The following is a 21,576-nucleotide window of genomic DNA, read 5'->3' as shown; positions in this document are numbered from 1 at the left end:
CGGTGCAATATACATTCCAAGCGCTTGATTTCATTTATTTAATTTATTTTATTTTCAAGAAATATATATACGTACCTCTTACATTTTACGCAAATAAGCGCTATTGTCTGTTCCATTATCAGAAACTACATCGGTCATTGACCACTTGACAAAAGCATCAGTTATTTTGGATCCTCTTCCGAGAATCTAGACATCTTGGCACGACTGTCCAAGTCGTGCGCGGCTTTAAAATTATAAAATATAAATATAAATTCCAGACTATAATATATCGTCCGCGTGTGTAATAAGATACTCTTTTTAATCCGAAGTACAAAAACTTGCCTGTAGCACAAGCAGCTGCAATTGTAAAGAGAAAGAAAGAAAGAGAGAGAGAGAGGAGCGTGGTGGTTTTTTTCGAACATTCGCAAGAAATGTTTTATTTATGAAAGTTATCGTAGTAAAAGTGTAACATATTGAAACATTTCAAATATGTATGTCTCTCTTTCGTAATTTCTTATCGTATCTCGTACGTATTTCTTTTACGGCTGTACCGAAGGTACTTTGCGTCATTCTAGTGGAAAATTTTACGCTACATGATCCGAGACCGGTTAACAGTTGGTTTATCGGGACCGGTTACACAATACCGGTCTAATAAATGTATATATACGACAAATTGTATTTCACGAGACGTTTTGCTCTATTAACAAAGTGAAGCAGCCGTATTGCCTCATGGATTATTTTCCAATCTAATTGCTGACGGCACATCGATCCGGCAGGCGGAATCGCGCGGTGCGCGTTATTGTGCGCTCTACGCAATCTAATCAGTTTATTTGTTCACAAAAATTATCACATTCAGCATAATATAGTACTGACTCATTTAGTTCGCATCAAATTTGTTTTTTTTACGCTTGAACGCGATAAAACAACGCAGGCAACTGTTTTTTCCAAGTCATTCAGATGCGGGTCCGATAAGTAAATTTCCTGACTCGTCGGAAAAAAACACGCGTGACCGCGAATCTTCGTATACCGGAGTTTCCATTGAGTGGACGATGCTATCGCGTCATATGTACTTATCAAGTAACAACTCTCTCTCTCGAGTAAGTATGCCGCGTATCACATGCCCTGTGAGGCGAAATTTATTACAATCGCGAAACGAGAGCGTTTTTCGCGTGTATTTCGAATTCTGCTGCGAAACACGATATAGAGAAGTTGTGTGTACTGATAAGCGCAATGTAAATTTTCTAATCGCGCGCGGCAGTATTTTAATTGATGAAACCGCTTTATGATGGCAATTTCGCGCAAAGCTTCGCGATTAATCGTAATTACGTGCGCGATCGCGCTATCTTCGCTAATGAAAGTTCGCTCCGATTTTGTAACGCGAGAAACACACAGCCGCAATCGCGAGAATGCGGTTTAAAACTCGCGCGAGGACAACGGTTTATTATCGACAATTAATTCGGAAAGAGAGAGCGTTTGCTTTGTAAAAAAATTGCAAATTTTCTAAATTTTTTTTTTAAGAATACGCATTTTTTTTTTTTTTTTTGGTTGTCTGAGTATACACAGGTATATTAGTGAGTTTGCTCGTGGCCGAACACGTTTAAAGGTCAGCCCACGCTTATCGTCGTGTACGTGCACGACCTCGTTTCCGTTTCTGGTCTGGCATCACTCATTGTCCTGTTTCGTTATAATCGCTCTCTCGTCGCAATTTTGATACGCGTGTAAATTTTTTAATTTAGCGCGACCGCCTCTCTTATCTCGCTTCTTAGCGCGATGTCGACGCCGCGTTTTCCGCGCCTTTCGTTTCGTTTCGTTTTCATTGCGGTTTTAGTGATTGTGATCTGAAACATCGCGGCCTCGCGTGCAACGAGCGCGTATTCTCAGCTCCGGTTCGGATAAGAAAGAAAAAAAAAAAAAAGAAAGGAAAAAAACTTTGGTGCACGGTCGAGGACGTGCGTCAATATTCGAGGTCGCGTTTCTATTGACGTTTTTATTTTAAGAAATCTCACATCTCTTATTCGTAACATAACGACTATTAATAGCATCCTCACATTTGGACTGCTAACTACACGTCGTTACGACGACTGAATCATTCCGAGTGACGCGGAATCATCCGCCGTTCGATGGAGGATAATGAACTCTCGGAAGACCGAGAAAAAAATTGTTTTCTCGTTTTTTTATTTTACACATACATCGATTGAAATTGTATCTGCAAATTTAGGTTTTTTTTTGTTTTTTTGTTTTTTTTAGACTGCAAAGAGCGCGGACGCGATGTCACGTCGCAATCGCGATGATCATTGAAGACGCTTCTCGCTACGCGTGCTTCGCGCGCAAAATAAATGACAATATCCGCGCGTTATTCCGTCTCGTTAATCTTTAATTGCAATCGCGAGAAAGCACAGGAACATTGCAATCACACGCGGTCGCGACGTTAATGCGCGCTTTTGACGTTAATTCGCTCAATTATAATCTTTCTTTTGACGTCCTCGTCATAAAAGTTTTTTAACTCCTTTGTCTGACCATACGCACCGTACTGTTATCAAATTTGTGAGTTCTTTTCTCATGGCCTTCTATACGTATTGAGAGAGATTCTCTTTTGTGCGCAACACTCTCTTATTGCCAAATTCAAAATCTTTCCTTCTCTGTTTATCGTTGTTCTTAATTGAAAAAAATCTTTCCAATTTTGTTTCATAAGAATTTAATACACAGATAAAGCGTTCTTTCATTATAAATGCATTATGTAAACGCATTATATAAATTTTATTGTTATCTAGGCTTACAAAATTTAAATCGTGTTTATTTTTAAATTTTCCACTACTTTTTTGGTCTTTAGATTTATTAGGTGTTTGGCAATATTCTAAAGTTACAAATCGTAAGACTTGTAACTTTTTTTGTCAGATTTTTAAATAACACGATTGTATATATACTTCGTGAGGCAACTGTCTTTCGATCTTATGATTTGTTCATATATTTGCTTAGAATTAGCAACATATTAGACAAGTTTCTTTTTAATAATATAATATTGAATACTCGATGAAACAATTATAAGACAAAAAATCAGACAGCCTGTGGTCCAGGTTATAGGTAAGTTTCTTTTTATTTTATTTTTTTCTTATTTCGACGATTTTATTGATAAAATCTACATTTCTCTCTCTCTCTCTCTCTTTCTCTCTCTCTTCAAAGATAAAGTTCAGAATTGTTTTTGCAAAAAAAGAACTACAGATGATTTTGGAATCGAGGTCGATTTTCGGACCGTGTATTCGATGACGAAATCACGTCACGGTCTCTGCCCCGAGTTCGGGCAATGAGACCGGTGCCAAGAATAAAGAGACGTACAAAACGGCGTTTCAGCGGCAGCAGTTGCAGCAGCATGCGAATCGCCAGAAGGAAGTAGACAGCCTTCGAGTGGTTGTTGTGCCGAGTTCTCCTCGTGCCGGTTTCACTCGACGCTGTTTCAGTCGCGCATAAGCAGCCAACCGTTGTCTATCGTGTTCCGCGGGAACGGCTAACGATCAACGGATCTCTCATCCACATGGGTCACCGGCATTCGCGTGTCATTCAGAGGATATAATCGAAGACTTGACCTAAACCGAAGGTATGTATATATATATATATATATATTTATTTCACGCATCTGCGGTTCTCCAAAGAGCGTGTCACCTTGTTCCTCGCTGTTGTTGACCTTTCGCTTCGAGACACATTGTGTGTACGTACACCGCGAATACACGGTTGGTTCGCGTAGTTCGCGTAGCACGGCGAACGAATCGTTCGTTCTTTGAATCACGTGAAAGTATTACGTGTTGCGAAAAGCCGCACGCGAGAATAGCGTGGTCTTCAAGATTGGAGTGCACGAGGAGATGGATTTTAAATTTTGACGTATCGCTCCTCCGCGAAGAGACAATCTGTTCTTACCTGTCGCAGATAAAACTGTCGAGTCTCGAGAGTTTATTTGTCAATAATTGGTCAATAAAAACGTAATTACTTTTCGCGCGCGCGCGCTCGATGCACTCTAATGAAATTTACTAATCTCGATCCTTTGGCCAGAATCGCGAAAAGTTCACAGCCCAAATCAAATTTGAGCTACGTAAGTGCAATTTTTAAAACAGTAATGCAATTATACGAAATGTAAAATTGTTTTTGCCGAGCTGATAACAGGATTAAAAATTGCGACTGGAAAAATGAAGAGGAAAATTATTGAAAAAAAATTGAGATGTCAAAATTGATTTCTTTATCGTGCGAGCACGTCAAGCACAAACAAGCGTTTAATCTCTATAATCTTGGACTATCTTCGAGAGTTTGCAAATAATTATCATATCCTCAGATCGTCGAATGACATTTGATAATATCAAAAACTGTAATGTATTTTTGTTATCTTCCAACTTAAAAAAAAAAAAAAAATGTAACCTGTTTTGCTAGTTTCTCATACAGATACTGTAGAATCGCGCGACCATTGAGTTACTTTAACGAGCAATATTTTTATTTGATGTTAAATTGCAAATTAGCGCATGGTTGTTTGTTTAACGCTCAATTAACATTGATGCAATTCAAACATTAATGCCTCACAACAATATTTGCCATGCTATTCTTATGCAGATAAGCCGGAGTCGCAGTCAGTATTTAAAAAGCGCGAGTAAATTTGTACCATTTACCTGCAAAATTCGTTTTTTCTTTTTTTCTTTTTTTTTCCCGAGAATTCGCGTTCTTATTTCGTTTCGTCACGAAATAAATCCTGTGGCAGGCGCCCACATAAAATAATCGCACAACGATGACGCACGTGAGTTCAGTGCTGAAATAAAGTTGCTTACAAATCCGATTGTGTTTACTTTTCAATTAATATTGGAATACATCGCGCTACTTCTCTGCGATTTCATAAAAACGGAGGATTATTTTGTAACGCTCTTTCTCTCTCTCTTTCTCGTCGATCTCGCGGAGAGATCCTTTCCTCGCGAATGGAAGGAGGAGGATTCTCTGTGCCGAGTGTCCTTAAACGTTTTCCCCCGTATCTCGGAATATCACGCGCGCGGCACGTGATGCAATTGTAAGTTGCGCGCGGATTTATCATGTCTCAATACGTACACCTTTATAAATGTTTAATACGCTGTTAAAAAAAGAGTTTTTTCTCGTACGCGCGTTTCAAGGATAACGAGTGCAAATAATTTTAATCGGTGCGATTACAACGCACTTGCGATCTCGAGATCGGAACTTTGGCGGAAATTCGAAATATACGCTAGTGGAAAAAAAAAAAAATAATAATCTGCATGAAATAAAAACAATTTTGTATAATGCATTCATTTGTCAGTTAGTCACGTGAGAGTCTGCCATTGTTCGCATCACGGGAATCGAACTCGGCGACGTCACGCTCCATCTATTCGTACACACATGTAACGCTATCTCTACTCATACATGTACGAGCTCGCGTCTTAGTGTGAACTCGAATTTATATGTACATTAATCACACGGTCGATTTCCGATAAGAGTGGAAGTGTGTCGAATGTAGAGGCTTATCGCGAAAAAAATGACAACGTCTTGCATGTAATAACATCTTATCGTGAATATGTAGCGTTGCACTGCTAATTCTTTGAATTTCTTTCCGCGTATCAGTTTTTTTACTCTGAAATGCCAGATATGTTCGTTGGCGCATATTCGGTCATTGGACATTTAAACAATTTACCGAAAACACACACGTTCAAAAGAGAAATCAAGTATCTTTGCCTCTTAATAATGTATTTCGAAAAATCTTCCAAAAGAGTTCATTCTCGATGAATTATTGCATGATACTGCCGTTCTAAATAAATTATCCAACCGCATTACTTCGCACACGCACACACGCACATAGCTCGATAGTGGACGCGCAAGTATTCGCTAATTGTGTGACCCGAATGTCGTAACTTTTCGTTCGAAGCGATGTCTGATAAATTTTGTTGTTGACCGCTTATCGTCGACGCGGATAATGTGAGAAATTTGTTTTTTTTTCTTTTTTCATCTCCTCCCGATATTCTGTTTTTATCTCTCGCAAAAAAAAAACAAAAAAAAAAAAAAACAGAAACATCGCGCGTTATTAGATACTTTTTAACGTAACTTCCACGTTTCGCGCTTGATAAAGGTACACGTGACCGGCTAAAGGAGCCGCGCCGATGAAACAACGTCTATTTCGGTGATCTCGTCGTCAGAGCTAACACTGCCAAAAAGTGAATTCGTGTCGGTCAAAGCAGACTCTGGTGCACTTCCTCAACTCAGACACACGTGACAATAATTTTTGATTTGATTCGAACTGCAGCCGTGACCGGCCAATCTGCTGGTGTCTGATCAACCACGCGGATGTACGAACGTGATCGTGAGTATGAAACTTCACAATGTAAAATTAATGTAAAAAAACCTGTGTAAAAAACTAACTCACAAGTGAAAAACTTGAGACAAGAGTAAAATAATCGGCGATCGAGCCGCCGCGGGTTATTAGCGCGCGTTACAAAATTTTTTGTTTATTCTAATTAACAATAAAAATTTCGATCTTACTTAGATTCTCCTCGAAAGAAACAAATGAAAAAGTCAAAACAATTCAACAACGAATAAGTCTCGAGTATAGTTGAATTACAAATTTAATTAATGCAAATCTGATGTAATTTTGCATCGTGCGGTAATAATTGTTTTATACGTCAAAATTAAAAAAAAAAAAAAATTTTACTCAATTGAACGATGTTATTCCATTCATATTACTCCGCCTTAATAAACCGTCATCACGTGATCGGCTCATTAAAAATTATCAAATTATAACAGTAATTATGTCGATGACATTCGGTCAATTTATCGGATAATCGCGTTATTTTCTAATCCTCATAGCGAGATTATGCACTTATCTTATTAGAATTTAAAAAAATAAAAAATACAAGACTTCAAATTTCCGCACCGATGATTAGATCCGTAATTTCACTGTGCTTTGAAGATCAAACTGTGTGACACACAGACGTGTTTGATCTTTAAAACGCAATAAAATTACCGATACGATAATTGCTGAAATTACATAATAACAATAAGTTTTGTTCGTAAACCTTATGTCGATTTCACATATTATATTTTCGACGTTACACTTGTGAAATCAGTTTACATTGACTGATTGACACACGTGAAGATTTTTATAATTTCGAAGAAATTAAGTTTAATCGAATTAAAATTCCCAGAGACATTGCGCACTGTACAGTTCGAATATAATTTTATTCAGAGAAGAACGGTTAATTTTTTCAGAGAAATCTCATTGTGTGCGCGGCCGCTTGTTGCGCGCTTACACGCTCCGTATAGTCGCACAAAGTCTATTCGTCTGGCGAGTGTTGCGATAATTGCGAATCTGGCGTGTTCAGCGATAAAAAACGATATTGGCTGAAATGAATCACGAGAAAAAAATGAAATTAACACCGATACTGGGACTGTTTAAAGGAGGAATGTTCCAAACTACGGACAGACAGAAAAAATAAATTAATAAAACGACAAAAAAATACAATTTTTTCGGTTTTTCACGCAAAATCGAGCGCTCGTGTAGCAAAACAATCGCGATTCTCTTTCTCGGCAGAGATATTTGCGCGTTAAACATCCGCGAATTCTGGTGTGTCTCTTTGTTAATTCCATCTGATTTACTCGGAAACTTCAGCAGAGAACAGCGTAACTCCTCTACCATATATTCGCGTCATTTATCTCTTTTTTTTTCTTGTCTTTCAGAGCTTTTCTTCCATCCAACTGCGCACACATGTCTGTGTTTCGCGAAGCGGCGATAAGCACCGTAACTAATTGGCGGTTGTCTAAATTGTCCGCGTTTATTCTCCCGTCGCGAAGACAGCGAGTCTTGTTATAATCGGATGGAAACAAAAATCGATTGCGATTCGCGAAATTTATTGACACGCGGTGATAGAATTCACTCGCGCGCACTGTGTGATAATCTGCGCGAACGACATCTTTCTCGAGAGACTTTTCAGATGAGCGACTTTACAGACTGTTTGATTGCAACCTTCAATGTCAATAATGATCGGTTAATAAAAATCGCACATTTGATTAAGATCAAGTTATATAAGTCGCTAATAACGTCGCGACAGACACGTTCGCAATTATCTTATTGTTATCCACTGCCGCCTATTCGCCAATGTGAAAAAAAAAAAATATATATATCAACATTTATTAGCATAGAATTTTTAGTGACTAGTTTCTTTCATAGAGAGAACGTCTGCTTTATTGCCGAACGTGTCTATTACAGATTATAACCGCGCTAAAAATAAACTTCCTGCACGCGGTCGGCGTTGCGCAAATAGCGTCGCATTATCCGTAACACATTACGGAAAATCATTAATTAAAAAACGTTTATATCTCACATACGCGTTCGACGAGATACGTCGCGAATACCACCGTGTTGTTTCACTTGCGCGCCGCGCGGTGCGTCAATCCCTCCGCCCGCCGGGCTCTACACGCGTGTTTTACATTAATGTAATAGCTCCGGGAACTGTAAACCGCATGGAGGATAATTCGCGATTAGGATCGTTTACGCCGTTTAAAAGTATAAGTGGCGCAGGAAATAAATTATTCCACGACGCTCTTTACACGATCGTCGCGTAACAACGTCGTAATTTTTTTTTTTTTACTCCGCTCTCGAGAAGAAACTCCGTCTAAAATACAATGTTGCATAGATTCACCTCGTGTGTCATAGACATACATATCAGATGACAGTTGAAAATTTTTCCATCGCGTTCAAGGATTAGATAGCGCGCAACCAATTCCAATCGTTTCCGAAAAGAATTCCATGGCGTTTAATCGGTCAATTTCACGCGTATCTTATCCGGCGATAAGCTTGAATTGGATTGAAGTTTCATGTGCATATCGAACACAGTTTCAAATCCGAACAGTTTGTCACAAGCGCGCGCGCGATTCAGAACAAGCAGAGTTGGTTACCTATAGTTTTGCCACATCCGTCAATTTTGACGGATTCTTTGAAACTTTGTTATTCTTCGTTATATTTTAAATCTTTTCAAATATCGAAGTAATTAACAAAGAGAAAGCTGCGCAAAGATATTCAATAATTCACACACATTTTGCATCTTTTTTTGTTAAAAAATAAAACAGAACTACTCGGAACATTTCTCGCAATTGCAGATTGCATTTGTGAAATCCTTTCGGATTTCGACGGGATTTGATTGTTCTGGTGTTAACGCGGATGGCGTGACGTGGTCAATAATGAGACGTGCTTTTGTGCGAGGATTCCTCAAGCGATAAGATTGATCAGTTTGTTTGTCTATCGATTGTCTGCCGGCAGTCTGTCAATTACGCGCGCTGTTCGTCAAAGTTTATTTACGAGCGAAAACAAGACTCTGTCATTGCGCGAATATGTTTATATAAATGCACACTGACTGTTGTGTCAATTGTTACAGCGAAGTGAAGCGGTCACGTTTCGCGAACGTGTGACGGACGCGCAGTGCGTATGCGTGACTCTTATGACGTGTGATTTTCCTCTTCTGTCTCCCATTCAATACACTTCGACCCCTCGTTGTATCGATCCTCGTATCGACGAGAATTAAATACTGTACTGTGCACGATACATTAAGATTAATTAAGAAGACAATCAATAGAGAGAACTTACGCAACTTGCGCGTTTCAATTGACGGTGGGATACGTTGCTAATGACGGAATAATACCGGAGGAAAACTTCGATAGATAGATCGACCTTCGACTTCACGCTATACCTCACATCGTGTGATAAAATTGAAAAAAAAAAAAAAAAAAACAAACAAACAAACAAAAAAGAAAAAGAAGAAGATACGTACGCGAACGACACTTCAAACCAATGACAACGGAGTCGTGAGAATGCAAAAGTGACAATCGAATTCCATGAAGTTGAATAAAAAATAAACGTACCGCAGTTATTATCGAATCGCATTAATCATAGAACGTTGTTAAAGAAACCAAACGTATATAAAGAAATTATGTCGGACACTACGCTACTGTTACCGAGAAACATTAATCAGCAAATCGTTGTTAGAGAAACAAAGACAAACGTATGGGGAAAAAAGGTATGCCAGACACATAAGACAACATGTATTTTTCGTGTTTTTGTATTTTTTATTATTACGAACCTCCAAATTGTATTATTCCGACGGTTTTGTTATATTCTTTACTTTGATTTGATCAGTCTTGTGTATTGACTCTCTAATAGACTTTACGCCATCAAACGCAGAGGTGTGCGTAGATCGTCGGTCGAATTTTTGTCGCTATTATCTTTTATTCCGTAAGAGCGTTTTTTGTTTTTTTTGTTTTTTTTTTAAATCCGAGCAATAAGCGCGAAAAACACCTCGAAACTCGTAATCACGCGTTTGATCGACATTGCAGACGGAGTATTTAATCCTTTTAACATTCCCGCGCTACTTGGCGCCAAACCGATAGTATATAGCGCACATACGTCGCGCGTTTCATTCATCATGCTGTCGCAATCGCGTTTTTGGCCGATCCGGATATTCGTTTCGTCTGACGCCTCTTCGACACACATGTGTTGTCGCAAAAACCGCAGCACGTCTCGCGCAGAAGACCCACGAGAACGTTCTCCATGTTTGAGAATGTTAGAACTCTCCGTCTCATATAAGTCAAGACGTTGTGTGCGCGCGATTTATACAATTGGTTGTTGTTGTTATGTATCGCAACTGTATACTCTATATGTATGTGTTGCGCGTTACACACACGTCCTCTGAACGAGAAAATATACACACACGTGCGCTCTACATGATGTGATGTATAAATATATATGCATTTTGTCTGCGAAGCGCCTCACTCGAAGCGCCAAATGCTCTTTTTTTTTTTTTGTTTTTGTTTTACCATCATCTCTTGATGCGTTACAGATGGAACTCAACAGCAATCCGATTTCCGTGATTTCCGTGAAGAAGAACTCTGTTAACGGCGATGAAACCACCTTCAAGCAATCACTTGGGTAAGATCACCGATAATAATATTAATAATAATAATAATAACAATATATTAGTTGTTCAAATAATAATATACTTGTGTGTGTCAATTATCAGTTATTGTTATCTATGTAATGTTGTTTTCCCAGTATTTATTGCACGTTCATTCAATGTTTGTCGTTATACTTGCAATTAAATGATTCTAGATTTCTTTTTCAAAAGAAAAACAATGAAAATGTTTATCGGCAAGTTTATCACTAAGCCTCGCCGAGAGAATCGTTTATTGCTCAATCTAAAAAAATTATTCATCACGAAATGTGTGTCAAGGCGTGTGCGATGATTAAACGCGATAATTGAACCAATCTCGCGAATGCACAAAAATCTTTAATTAGCTCCTGCGAGCAAACGCGCGAGCGAAAGATTAATATTATATAAACTGTTTGACTTCACAACTCATCGAGCAATCACAAGGATGATTTCGGAAAAACGACGTTATTATCCGAAATATCACGTGATAACTTAATAATTTCGACTACAACGATTGCAAAATTACTTACTTTTTTTTTTTAGAAAATGCACATGTTGCCCCCACAATAAAACAGCTTTTGTTTGCTTTTCCACATAAGTTCCAAATTAAGACAGATTTATAACGTATGTGGAACGATTGTTAAGTATCTGAAACGAAGTGTAAAAGATAGCGAGTGTCACGTTGCTGTTGTCATTGACAAGTTTTGTTTTTTTCAAAAAAAATCCAAAAAGAAAAAAAAACAAATATCAAACGCTGACTCATTATCGCGCGTTTGTGTGACAGCTCGTCCATTTGCGGCATCGATAACTTCGTTCACGCTCGAGAATCTAATTCTTTTCACACCGAGTCATTATTTTTCAGACTCGAAAATAGAGATGAAAATCACACGTGGAACCGTATCTGGCAAATAAGACGGACGAGCAATTCATAATCCATCTTCCGTATTTAAATTTTGGCTATTTGCAACAGTTGAAGTGTGAGGTTGCCGCAGCCTCGATAATCACCGTGAGCGGTTTACCTTGGCGAGCTGTCGTACAAATACGCTAAATACGTACGAACGAGTCAACGTTTAAACAATTCGTTCTTTCGAGGAATGAAACTACAATGTATACAATGTATCGCGATATAAAATACGTCAAAACGGAAATAATCGGCGAACGTGTGTCGGGACAAATCTCTGTCGCGAATTTTGTTGGACGCGCTATTTCAGACGTTCGCGGGACGTCCGTTGCCAAGTATTGTATTCTATATTTGCGTGATCCAACGTCGTGTCTCATCAGATTCGTTAGTTACAGGGAAGTACATATTCCCGACATGGTAATAAGCGCGTTGCCGCGTTACCTCGTTCGCACGAGTTCGCGCGGTTGTTAACATTAATTGTGGAAATTCGATTATCTCGCTTGAAAATCGCGGCATGCGCGATACATACGTATCCGCCGATTACCATCGTTTTACGTGAAAAAGCAAAACGTGAGACCATCAGGGTCGTTGTTATTAGATGTATATACATATATATGTCTAACGACGACTTAGTTTACAACTGTACTTCCTTCTTTTCTCGACAGCTATATGGAATTTGTTTTGCGCACGTAAAAACTTCGTCCCCGATGATTTAACGTATTAGAAACGTGTTCTTACACACGAAAAAAAAGCTGGTTTCGCAACCAAAAGATTAGTTATTTTATACGTAGATGACAGCAAAAAAAAAAAAAAAAACATTTGTCAATTGTTTATTGAAGTTTTTTCGATTTTTTTACCAACAAAAGAAGGAAAAATCCTTCTCGCTGTCCAAGTTAACAGCAAAATATGTTTGTTTTCGCGATGCATATCGGATACTTTCCGCGATATCTGTACTTCAATACTTTTTATTGCAGAAATGGCGGGACTTACGGAGCTTTCCAGTCAAAGGATCCCATCCTGACCATAGAAAAGAGTGATGACGCTCCCGCCAAAGGCGGGAGTAACGAGCATGGCATCACCGTGCATCACCCGACTTCGTAAGTTTTAAATCAACGCGACCATTAACGGGTTGGCCGAAAGGTGGGGGAGGGTATAATTTCAAACGCGCCGAGATGATTCTAAATGTACAATTGACGACAGAGATACATTGTGTAACAAAAACGTGCGATTTCAACCGACGGAAGTAGTTGATTGTTGCGCTACGATATCCCGATAAAGTATCTAAATCATCGTAGCGTAATCATTAACGATCGTTTTCCGGGAAGAGTCGCATTTTATCGGAATGTCACGTTGTTGTTTTGACCACGGCGGGCTCTTTCTCGACCGTCTATAATTTTCCACCAATTTACAGTCGTGTCGAAATCACCTACGTTCACTTACGTAGATGACAAGTTAATGAAAACACGACCCAAAAGTGACGGAGCGAGGAGAGAAGAAAATTCGGCTGTGTACTTGCGAGAAGCGAGATCGTCTACACGTCGCAGATGGAAAAAGACAAACGCACCCGAAATAAATATCTTGGCAAAAGCGCGCATTGATTCGCGTAATCGCCGCATTTAACACATTATTTTGCGAGAGAATTGCGAACACAATTAAACATTATTTGCGTCGGAAATGCGCGTTGTTTTAGATTGAGTATTGTGCAAAATTTATTCAAACCAAGACGATTTCTCACGGATTTTATTGCGAAGCCGCGATAAAATCGATATTTTCGCTCATCTTGCGAGAACACGACCTCGATCTGCGACAGATAGATATTGTGTAAACTTTGTCGCTGATATGTTGCGATTTATATATGTACACATCTATATACATCTGTATCTGATATTTCAGTCCCGGTATTACATAATTATAAATATACGGTGTTTGTCAACAAAAAACCTGATAGAAAACCAATATTAAGTAAGTCAACATTATTTTGTTACGAGATAAAGCATCGATTATAATTGCAAATTTCGAGTTTCGTGTCCAAGCTGTAAATTGTGTCTCTATATATACAGGGTGTCTGAAAAATTGTGACCAAGCCGAGGTGTGAAGATAGATTAGATTAATCTAAATTGAAAAGTCATTTTGCAAAATTTATGGTTACTGAGTTGCTAATTAATACACGTGACCAATAAGCGTCACGTAAAAAGCGACGGTCCAGACTTTAAGCTTGTATGATTTTTAGTTGTGAAAAAAAATCTCAGCTAATTGCAAGAAGCTGCGTCATACGTCGCTCGCTTGTTTGCTTCTTTTGCTGTTAGGAGATTGTATAAAGTAAATCATTTTTTTTTACAACTGAAAATCATTTTGCGTCTACAGAGTTCTCGTCTCCCACGCGCTCATTGGATCTCATTTATTAATTTCAATAAATATTGCGAATTTTTCAAAATGACTTTTCTGTTCAAATTGACTCGATCTATTTTCACACTCCGGCTTGGTCAAAATTTTTCAGACACCCTGTGTGTATTATATGCAAAATACAAAGTAACCAAACCGGCTGACACAGTTGGACAATACACAAGAGACGAGTTTAACAAACCTCCGGGCGAAATTAAACAAAGATGATTGGCAAGATTCCAGGCAATATTTCTGCCCGTTTTTTCCGGTTTGTTGGGGTTCCTCGCGGATTTTATCGTGCATATATATATATATATATATATATATATATATATATATATATATCTACGCTTTATACGACTTCTATTTGGAATGTACATATTAAAATTTAAACACTCACCGTTCGATTCACAACTCAAAAATTCGCGGTGACCGAATATTTATAGATTTCACGATGCGTGCTTCACGCTGTGATCTGTCTCGCACTATTTTCCGTCAAAACGGAAATAACGCATCGAGTCGAAAATAGAGGTCGAATGCACTAATGGACGATTGGACAACTGCAGGTACCTGGAAACCATGATGCATCTGTTCAAGGGTAACGTCGGTTCGGGAATCTTTGCGTTGGGAGACGCTTTTAAAAATGCCGGATTACTGCTGGCACCTCCGCTGACAATCTTCCTCGGCATCATTTGCGTACACGCTCAACATATTCTCGTACGTATGATTTATTAACGCCGACACATTTTTACAAACAAAATATGTTACGTTTTTCACGGAAAAACACGGAAGTTCGAGTTCGAACTCCTGACCAAGTTGGTTTTGTTTGCTAATGATTTTTCAACTTGTATTCAAACCCAGCATCCGATAGAGAATTTTGAATTAAATTTATAATTCAAATTATAATAAATATGTACTAATTTACGCTCTTTAAAAATATTTCACGTCTACGCAATCCAGCCGTTAATAATAATTTTAATTTTTTTTCGCGCAGATCAAGTGCAACGAGGAGGTGACGCGTCGAGTCGGCGGCGGTTCTGACACGAGCGGATTTGCTGGAACTGTGGAAATGTGCTTTGCCACTGGACCTCTTGGAGTCCGTAAATATTCGGGTGTTATGAGGTGCGTGATAGATGAAAAAAAATAAAAAATAAAAAATAAATAAACAAAGAAAACTAACAAATAAGTAAGAGAAAAAAGTAACAAAAAACACAAGCTCTCGCGCACGTGTGATACTCATTTATTTTCCATTCAAAAATGGTTATACAATCCCAAATGTAAATTATCAAAAAGTTTTTTTTTTTTTTTTTTTTTTTTTATTTTTCTTATTGTTTTAATTATTTTCTACGATTTTGTGTGCCACGTTAGCGCCGCTGCCTATTTATGTTGCTCTCTCTCTGTGATTTTGTTGCAGAAAAATGGTTAATGTGTTTTTGTGTATTACGCAACTTGGATTCTGCTGCGTATATTTCGTTTTTATTTCCACAAACATGAAGCAGGTGAGACATCTCTCCTTCTAATTTTACTTCTTTTGCTTTGTCTTTCCTTCTTCGTATACGAGACCTTCTTATCTCGCAAGAAGTTTCAAAGATCGCTGCAACAGTCGCTTGCAACAGATATAACAATTGTTTATATACCACTTCTAATTGATTTATATAACAATATATTTTGCTTTCTAAAGTATCTTTATTTGAAAAATTTTCTCTTTGTAAAAATTTTCACATAATTATTTTTACATAAAGAGAACAATTTTCGTATGACGCTTTTTTATTTTTTTTACGACAGGTACTGGACGCGCACGGGATCAAGATGGACGTTCACGAGCACATGGCTGTGGTGCTAATTCCAATAATGCTGAGTACATGGATCAGAAATCTCAAGTACCTGGTGCCCGTGTCCTCGATAGCGAATTTCCTGGTGATCGCGGGTTACATAGCCACAATGTACATCATGAGTCACGACGTGCCCGCCATACACGAGAGACGATACGTCGCCGACTGGAACAACTTACCTCTGTTCTTCGGCACTGTGATATATTCCTTCGAGGGCATTACGCTAGTAAATCACCTAGAAACTACCAGATATTTTTTTTTTTTTTTTTTTTTTATATTGAAGGAACAAAAATTTGTAACGCGCACCGATAAATGCAGTGCGAGTTCAAATGGCCAAAAATTTTTTTTATTACAATTATTTAAACTTTTTATTTTCTCTTGACACAAAGTACCGTCTGATCATTTCTATCAATCTGTTTGTTTGTAGGTATTGCCGCTGAAGAACGAAATGAAGAAACCCAAGAATTTTAACAAGCCGCTTGGAGTTCTCAACGTCGGTATGGTAATAGTCGGCGCTATGTTCGTCGCGATGGGATTTCTGTCTTACTTGAAATACGGCGACGACGTCGCCGGTTCCGTCACACTCAACTTGGAACCAAAGAAAATGTAAGCGTATATTTTCATTAATTTATTTTGTCACTGAACCGCTGTGTATCGCTCAATATAAATCACATTGTGTGTATAAACAAATGGCATTTATATAATTGTCATTACACGTATGTATGTGTTGTAACATGCTTTTCTTTTTGTATATTCCAAGGATGGACGGAAAAATCGTCGTTCCTTCAAGGTTTTTATTGAAAAACTTTTCTGGACTTTTGTTGTGTCTGGACTTGATGTGCCTGAAAAATTATTAGCTGAAAATAGTTTTGTCTTGATTTGCAAGAATTTTGAAGAAGCGATGTGCATGCTTCCATTTCACTTGCGCGCATGTTTATTTATTTGATTATGATTGTTTTGAAGCGAATAGCCGATCGTAGTCTGTTTCTTTGCACAAGAACCGATTTAATGAGCATGTGTCTTTGCTAATGAAATTGAACAATGTATCTTGCAGTTTGCCGCAATGCATCAAGATTGCTATCTCTCTGAGCATATTGCTCACGTACGCGTTGCAGTTTTACGTTCCGATCGCCATAATGTGGCCCAGTATTGTCAGACGATTCGGTCCCTTCAGATGGCCTTCAATCGCAGAGATCACTTTCCGATCCATCATGTGTTTTATCACGTGTGAGTATTTCAGATCGACACACTTTATTACGTACATATTATTTTTTATCGTTATATGTACACGTGTAAATTAATGATGTTTTAATATATATTTTTGTATTTTATTTTCTCAGTTGTATTGGCGGAGGCGATACCGAAACTGGGTCTCTTCATATCTCTGGTCGGCGCTGTTAGCAGCACCGCGCTCGCCCTTGTGTTCCCGCCGATCATCGAGATGATCGTCTACTGGCACAACAATATCAGTTTCTTCACGATCGCGAAGGACGTGGCGATAATACTGATCGGCGTCCTCGGTTTCGCGACCGGCACGTACGAGAGCGTGACATCGATCATCAAGTCGTTCAGCACATGAGATTCTCAAAGAAAGCAAACAAAAATACGCTTCGTACAAATATAATCCCCTATCAATTTCTCTCTTGTGAACGCGCGCGCGCGGTTTAAATGAACCATGACATCCACGGTAACTTCCACGCGCGCAAGGAAATCTACACACTTTGTGAATCCAAATTTTGCGTGCTAATAGATGATGACAATTACGTTGCGGTCAATCGTATTCTATACTGTATATATATATATATACACACACAAATATATATATATATGTATATATATATATATATTTGTATGTATAGATAATAATAAATAATTTATGTGTGATATTGATAGCCGTAGACGTAGCTGATAAGGTATAACGCAGGTTGTGGATGCCAGTGTGATCGTTATTAATAGATTTTATCGATAATAACAATCCGATATTCGATCAATGCAAAATCGTACTAATTAATACAAAATTGAATTAATTTTTGTGTGTCGTTCAGACACATCGAGTTTTACTTATGCGTTCACTAAATTTGTTCACTAAGTTTAGGCTTCCACCCGTAGTAATATAAAAACTCAAATATAATACGTAGAGTCTATATGTATATGCGCGCGACGTAAAATAATATATAACGTAAAACCAAAAAAAAAAAAAAAAAAAACAAACAAACAAGAATATCGACTTTTCTTTTACACGCGCAGCTTTAGCGACGGAGCGCTGCGAGTTTTCCGATAGCATACATAGTGTTCGTTACATGTATCGTTTCTTATTTTACTTCCGCATTTTACTATGCGAAAGTGGCAGTTTTAACTGGCAGGATGTCGAATATTGAAGTATAATACAACAATTTCCACGTGCGCTGTGAAACTATTGTTTGTAAAAAACAATTGTGTATCGACAAAAATAGAAAATGTATTCGTCTTTTAGAAACAAAAAAAAAGCAATTAAAGACAGTCAAATCGTTTTGACACGATTATTGCACGTTGCTGCAAAGAAAAAACGATAATTACACGTATCAAGTGCCAAAACTACTTTTTCTGCGTTTAATTCTCGCGCGGATGATAATCGTTATTTTATTTAATCAGATTTATGCAACACGAGCGTCGTAATTGTACATATATTTATTTATGTATATCTCAGGCCTAGTCTCATCGATATTGATTAAACATTATTGCTTAATTTCCATTTCTGTATCTGCTTTTGCGAGGTGTCAGATCTGGAAGGAGACTAATTCTCGGCGTGATCGTTGTTTCTCAATAAGACAACGCAAGACGTACAACAAGCAGACAACCGTGCGCGAACAATTTGTAAATTTATATTATTATTAAGAATAACAAAAATTCACTTTTTATTATATTTTTTATATATAAAATTATTGCGGCTTGTGATTTGCGAAAAACTTATATATCCAATGATAAAACAAACATGGCATCTTGAAAAAAACTGAAGTACCAATTGTGCACAATTTCGATACCCCCTAATATCAACTGTATATGTAAATCACTCTTCCCTATCAATTTACTTTCAACTCTGTTCGTCGATTTTTTTATATCGTACAAATTTATCACGTCGCGGAGCGTGATATATTTTTGGATACATGTTACATATGATATCATATATTTTATTAATATTATTATTATTATATATAAGATACTTTGATTTAAAACCGCTGACGTATAGAAAACTGGTTTTTTTCTCGGAAAACATGGAAGTTTTGAAAAACCGAAATCAAAATCCGATTATTTTCTTCACAATGTAATTAACGTGATGTGTACACTCGTGTGTTGAATGTCATTCTCAAATTCAAAGTAAACAGAGAAAATACTCGATAAACTATAAGATATTGCGATCGTTGTTTTGATGGCTGATATTTATTTTGCGCCCTGTGTCATCAGAGTACAAATACCTGCTCAGGGAAATTTATATATATACGCATATATTTTTTTCCTTTTCTTTAATATATTTAATAGAACTGTACAAAAGACAAATCTTCCTCGGATGAGTCGAGGCTGACAGAGGAGAAACAAAGATATCAATAAACATGTGGCGCTACGAATTGTCTATTCATGTACCATGTGTTTCCGCACTGAACAATCACGATTGATTCGTCTTGCTGATTTTCTTCTATAGAAAATACGACGCGTGATTTTATTTATAATTAACATTTAAAAAGTTTCGGGATAACGAAAAAAATTATTTTCTCCGTGTTTCCTAAGTAGATAAAATTCAAATCTCAAACATGGGAGAGTGAGAAATCAAATCTCTCCTCTTTCGCTTCAGTAAGTAAATCGCATTTGTAATACTTTCATGTATTTTGTGAAAATATTGCGCAAAGTAGAATACTTGCAAGCGTTATCATCTACACAACAGCACTGTGTTTGAACGAAAAAGATAATTTTCTTCACGAGCAAATTTACATTTGTTTTTCTGGAATTTGCAAAAGTTCTGAATTGCATTTGTATATATATACATCTTTAAATTTGCATATTTGTAAATTTTTTACGTATCAGCGTGTTCTGTTGAATTTTTTTGTTGAAGCGACCGGCGTATTCTAAAGCGACAAAAGGTCGCTTGCAAGCAACAACTCAATCAAACTGCGAGAATAAAATTTATCGAAACTGCAAATAAAAATGAAATCGTGTGATACACACGAGCTTTACTTCGATATTACTGGCAATACTAAAAATATACAATCTATGTCACGTAACTTGTAGATTTTCAGTATCGATAATAACAAAACGCAGCTGCCGGTTATTAAAAGGACATAAATTAAAAAACCGTCGATGCGGCAGTACCGATACCGATTTGTCCGCGTACTGTCAACAAGAAATCGAATCGGAAAGAAACACTCGCCCAAAAATACATGTAAATAATAATTAATAATTAAAAAGTAAAACTCGTTACTTTGTATAACACTTGAAAGTATTGACTTTTATGTTTACGAAATAACATTATTGCGTTGTTGTTTCCGTTAACTGTACGTTTTTCATACAAAGTGGATGACGCACTTTCGAAAAGTTTTTCAAACTTTTATACTTGTTGTTTTATAATTGCATTACATGCATCGCAACATTTAAATGTTAGCTGCTAAAATTTACGACCTGTGTAACTTCTATTTACAGATTCTAGTTTTTACCACGTACAGATACATTAACTTGCAGAAAGTTATTTACAAAACGTGTTAAAGATTCAATCAAACAAAAGTTCTCCATAAAATGATCTGAAGTCCGATAAAAACGACGTTTTCGGTTTCCTTACACAAACAATACGAGCTAAATTTACACATGAAGAGTTACAACGATTTTGTAAATCACACAATTTACTCTATTAAAACGTTCCAAGATTATCCAAAACTTAAACAACTTTATTGAATATAATACTGCACTTCCCAGTAGTGCAGGTGTTGAACGAGTATTCATCTCGAAGAAATAGTACTAATACCACAAAAAGGTCGTCCACATGATGATATGATAAATCATCAACTTTTATTAAAAATAAACTAGATGTATTTTTAAAATTGTATTTTTAAAAGAAATGAATCTGTAAGAAAAATCTCTAACAAAAAGAACATATCTTTAACAAAATGTCGCTAAAAAAAATTTTATTTTATGCTTTTTTCTCTACCGTTTTTTTAGATGTAAAAAAAATGTCGAATATACTTTTTTTGTAATCACGTGTTTTATACTTTGACTTATAATTCATAAAACATATAAAAACGTCTTAAATTAGCATCGAAAAAACATCTTTACGGCACTAAAACAACTCAAAGATGTCACGAAGATATTTTTTACATATGCGTACAGTAAACATATTTTACTTGCTTTTCCAAAAAGCGATAACGTTTACTTTTTATCATTACTAATAAGTACCGATAAAGAGTTACTTTTTTGAATAGATAACGAAGAAGGAGAACGCGTTATTTTTTACACGTAATATTTTTACTTCTACTATGTGTGAGGTACTTGGTAAACATTAGAAACAGTTGTTTTG

General features: G+C 37.1%; 1 protein-coding gene across 4 annotated transcripts; it reads left to right on the top strand.

The window, feature by feature from the left end:
* The first annotated feature begins 3,339 nt into the window (after positions 1 to 3,339).
* LOC109858012 (proton-coupled amino acid transporter 2-like) lies at positions 3,340 to 19,638 on the top strand. Of its 4 annotated transcripts, XM_020434887.1 has the most exons (12): positions 3,340 to 3,571; positions 6,080 to 6,310; positions 10,836 to 10,924; positions 12,801 to 12,923; positions 14,775 to 14,925; positions 15,203 to 15,330; positions 15,623 to 15,707; positions 15,994 to 16,266; positions 16,468 to 16,646; positions 16,801 to 16,830; positions 17,095 to 17,267; positions 17,381 to 19,638. In XM_020434887.1, the coding sequence occupies exons 3-12, from the start codon at positions 10,836 to 10,838 to the stop codon at positions 17,617 to 17,619; spliced, it is 1,470 nt and encodes a 489-aa protein (XP_020290476.1). In that variant the 5' UTR covers positions 3,340 to 3,571; positions 6,080 to 6,310; the 3' UTR covers positions 17,620 to 19,638. The 4 variants fall into 4 exon arrangements, with proteins under 4 accessions (XP_020290476.1, XP_020290477.1, XP_020290474.1 ...); XM_020434888.1 differs by lacking the exon at positions 6,080 to 6,310; XM_020434885.1 differs by lacking the exons at positions 3,340 to 3,571; positions 6,080 to 6,310 and adding an exon at positions 8,764 to 10,016.
* The last annotated feature ends 1,938 nt before the right edge of the window (positions 19,639 to 21,576 follow it).

This window comes from Pseudomyrmex gracilis, unplaced genomic scaffold (genome assembly GCF_002006095.1).
Source record: "Pseudomyrmex gracilis isolate BER0280 unplaced genomic scaffold, ASM200609v1 scaffold_180, whole genome shotgun sequence".
Classification (NCBI taxonomy): domain Eukaryota; kingdom Metazoa; phylum Arthropoda; class Insecta; order Hymenoptera; family Formicidae; genus Pseudomyrmex; species Pseudomyrmex gracilis.
This window is presented reverse-complemented; position numbering and strand designations above follow the sequence as displayed.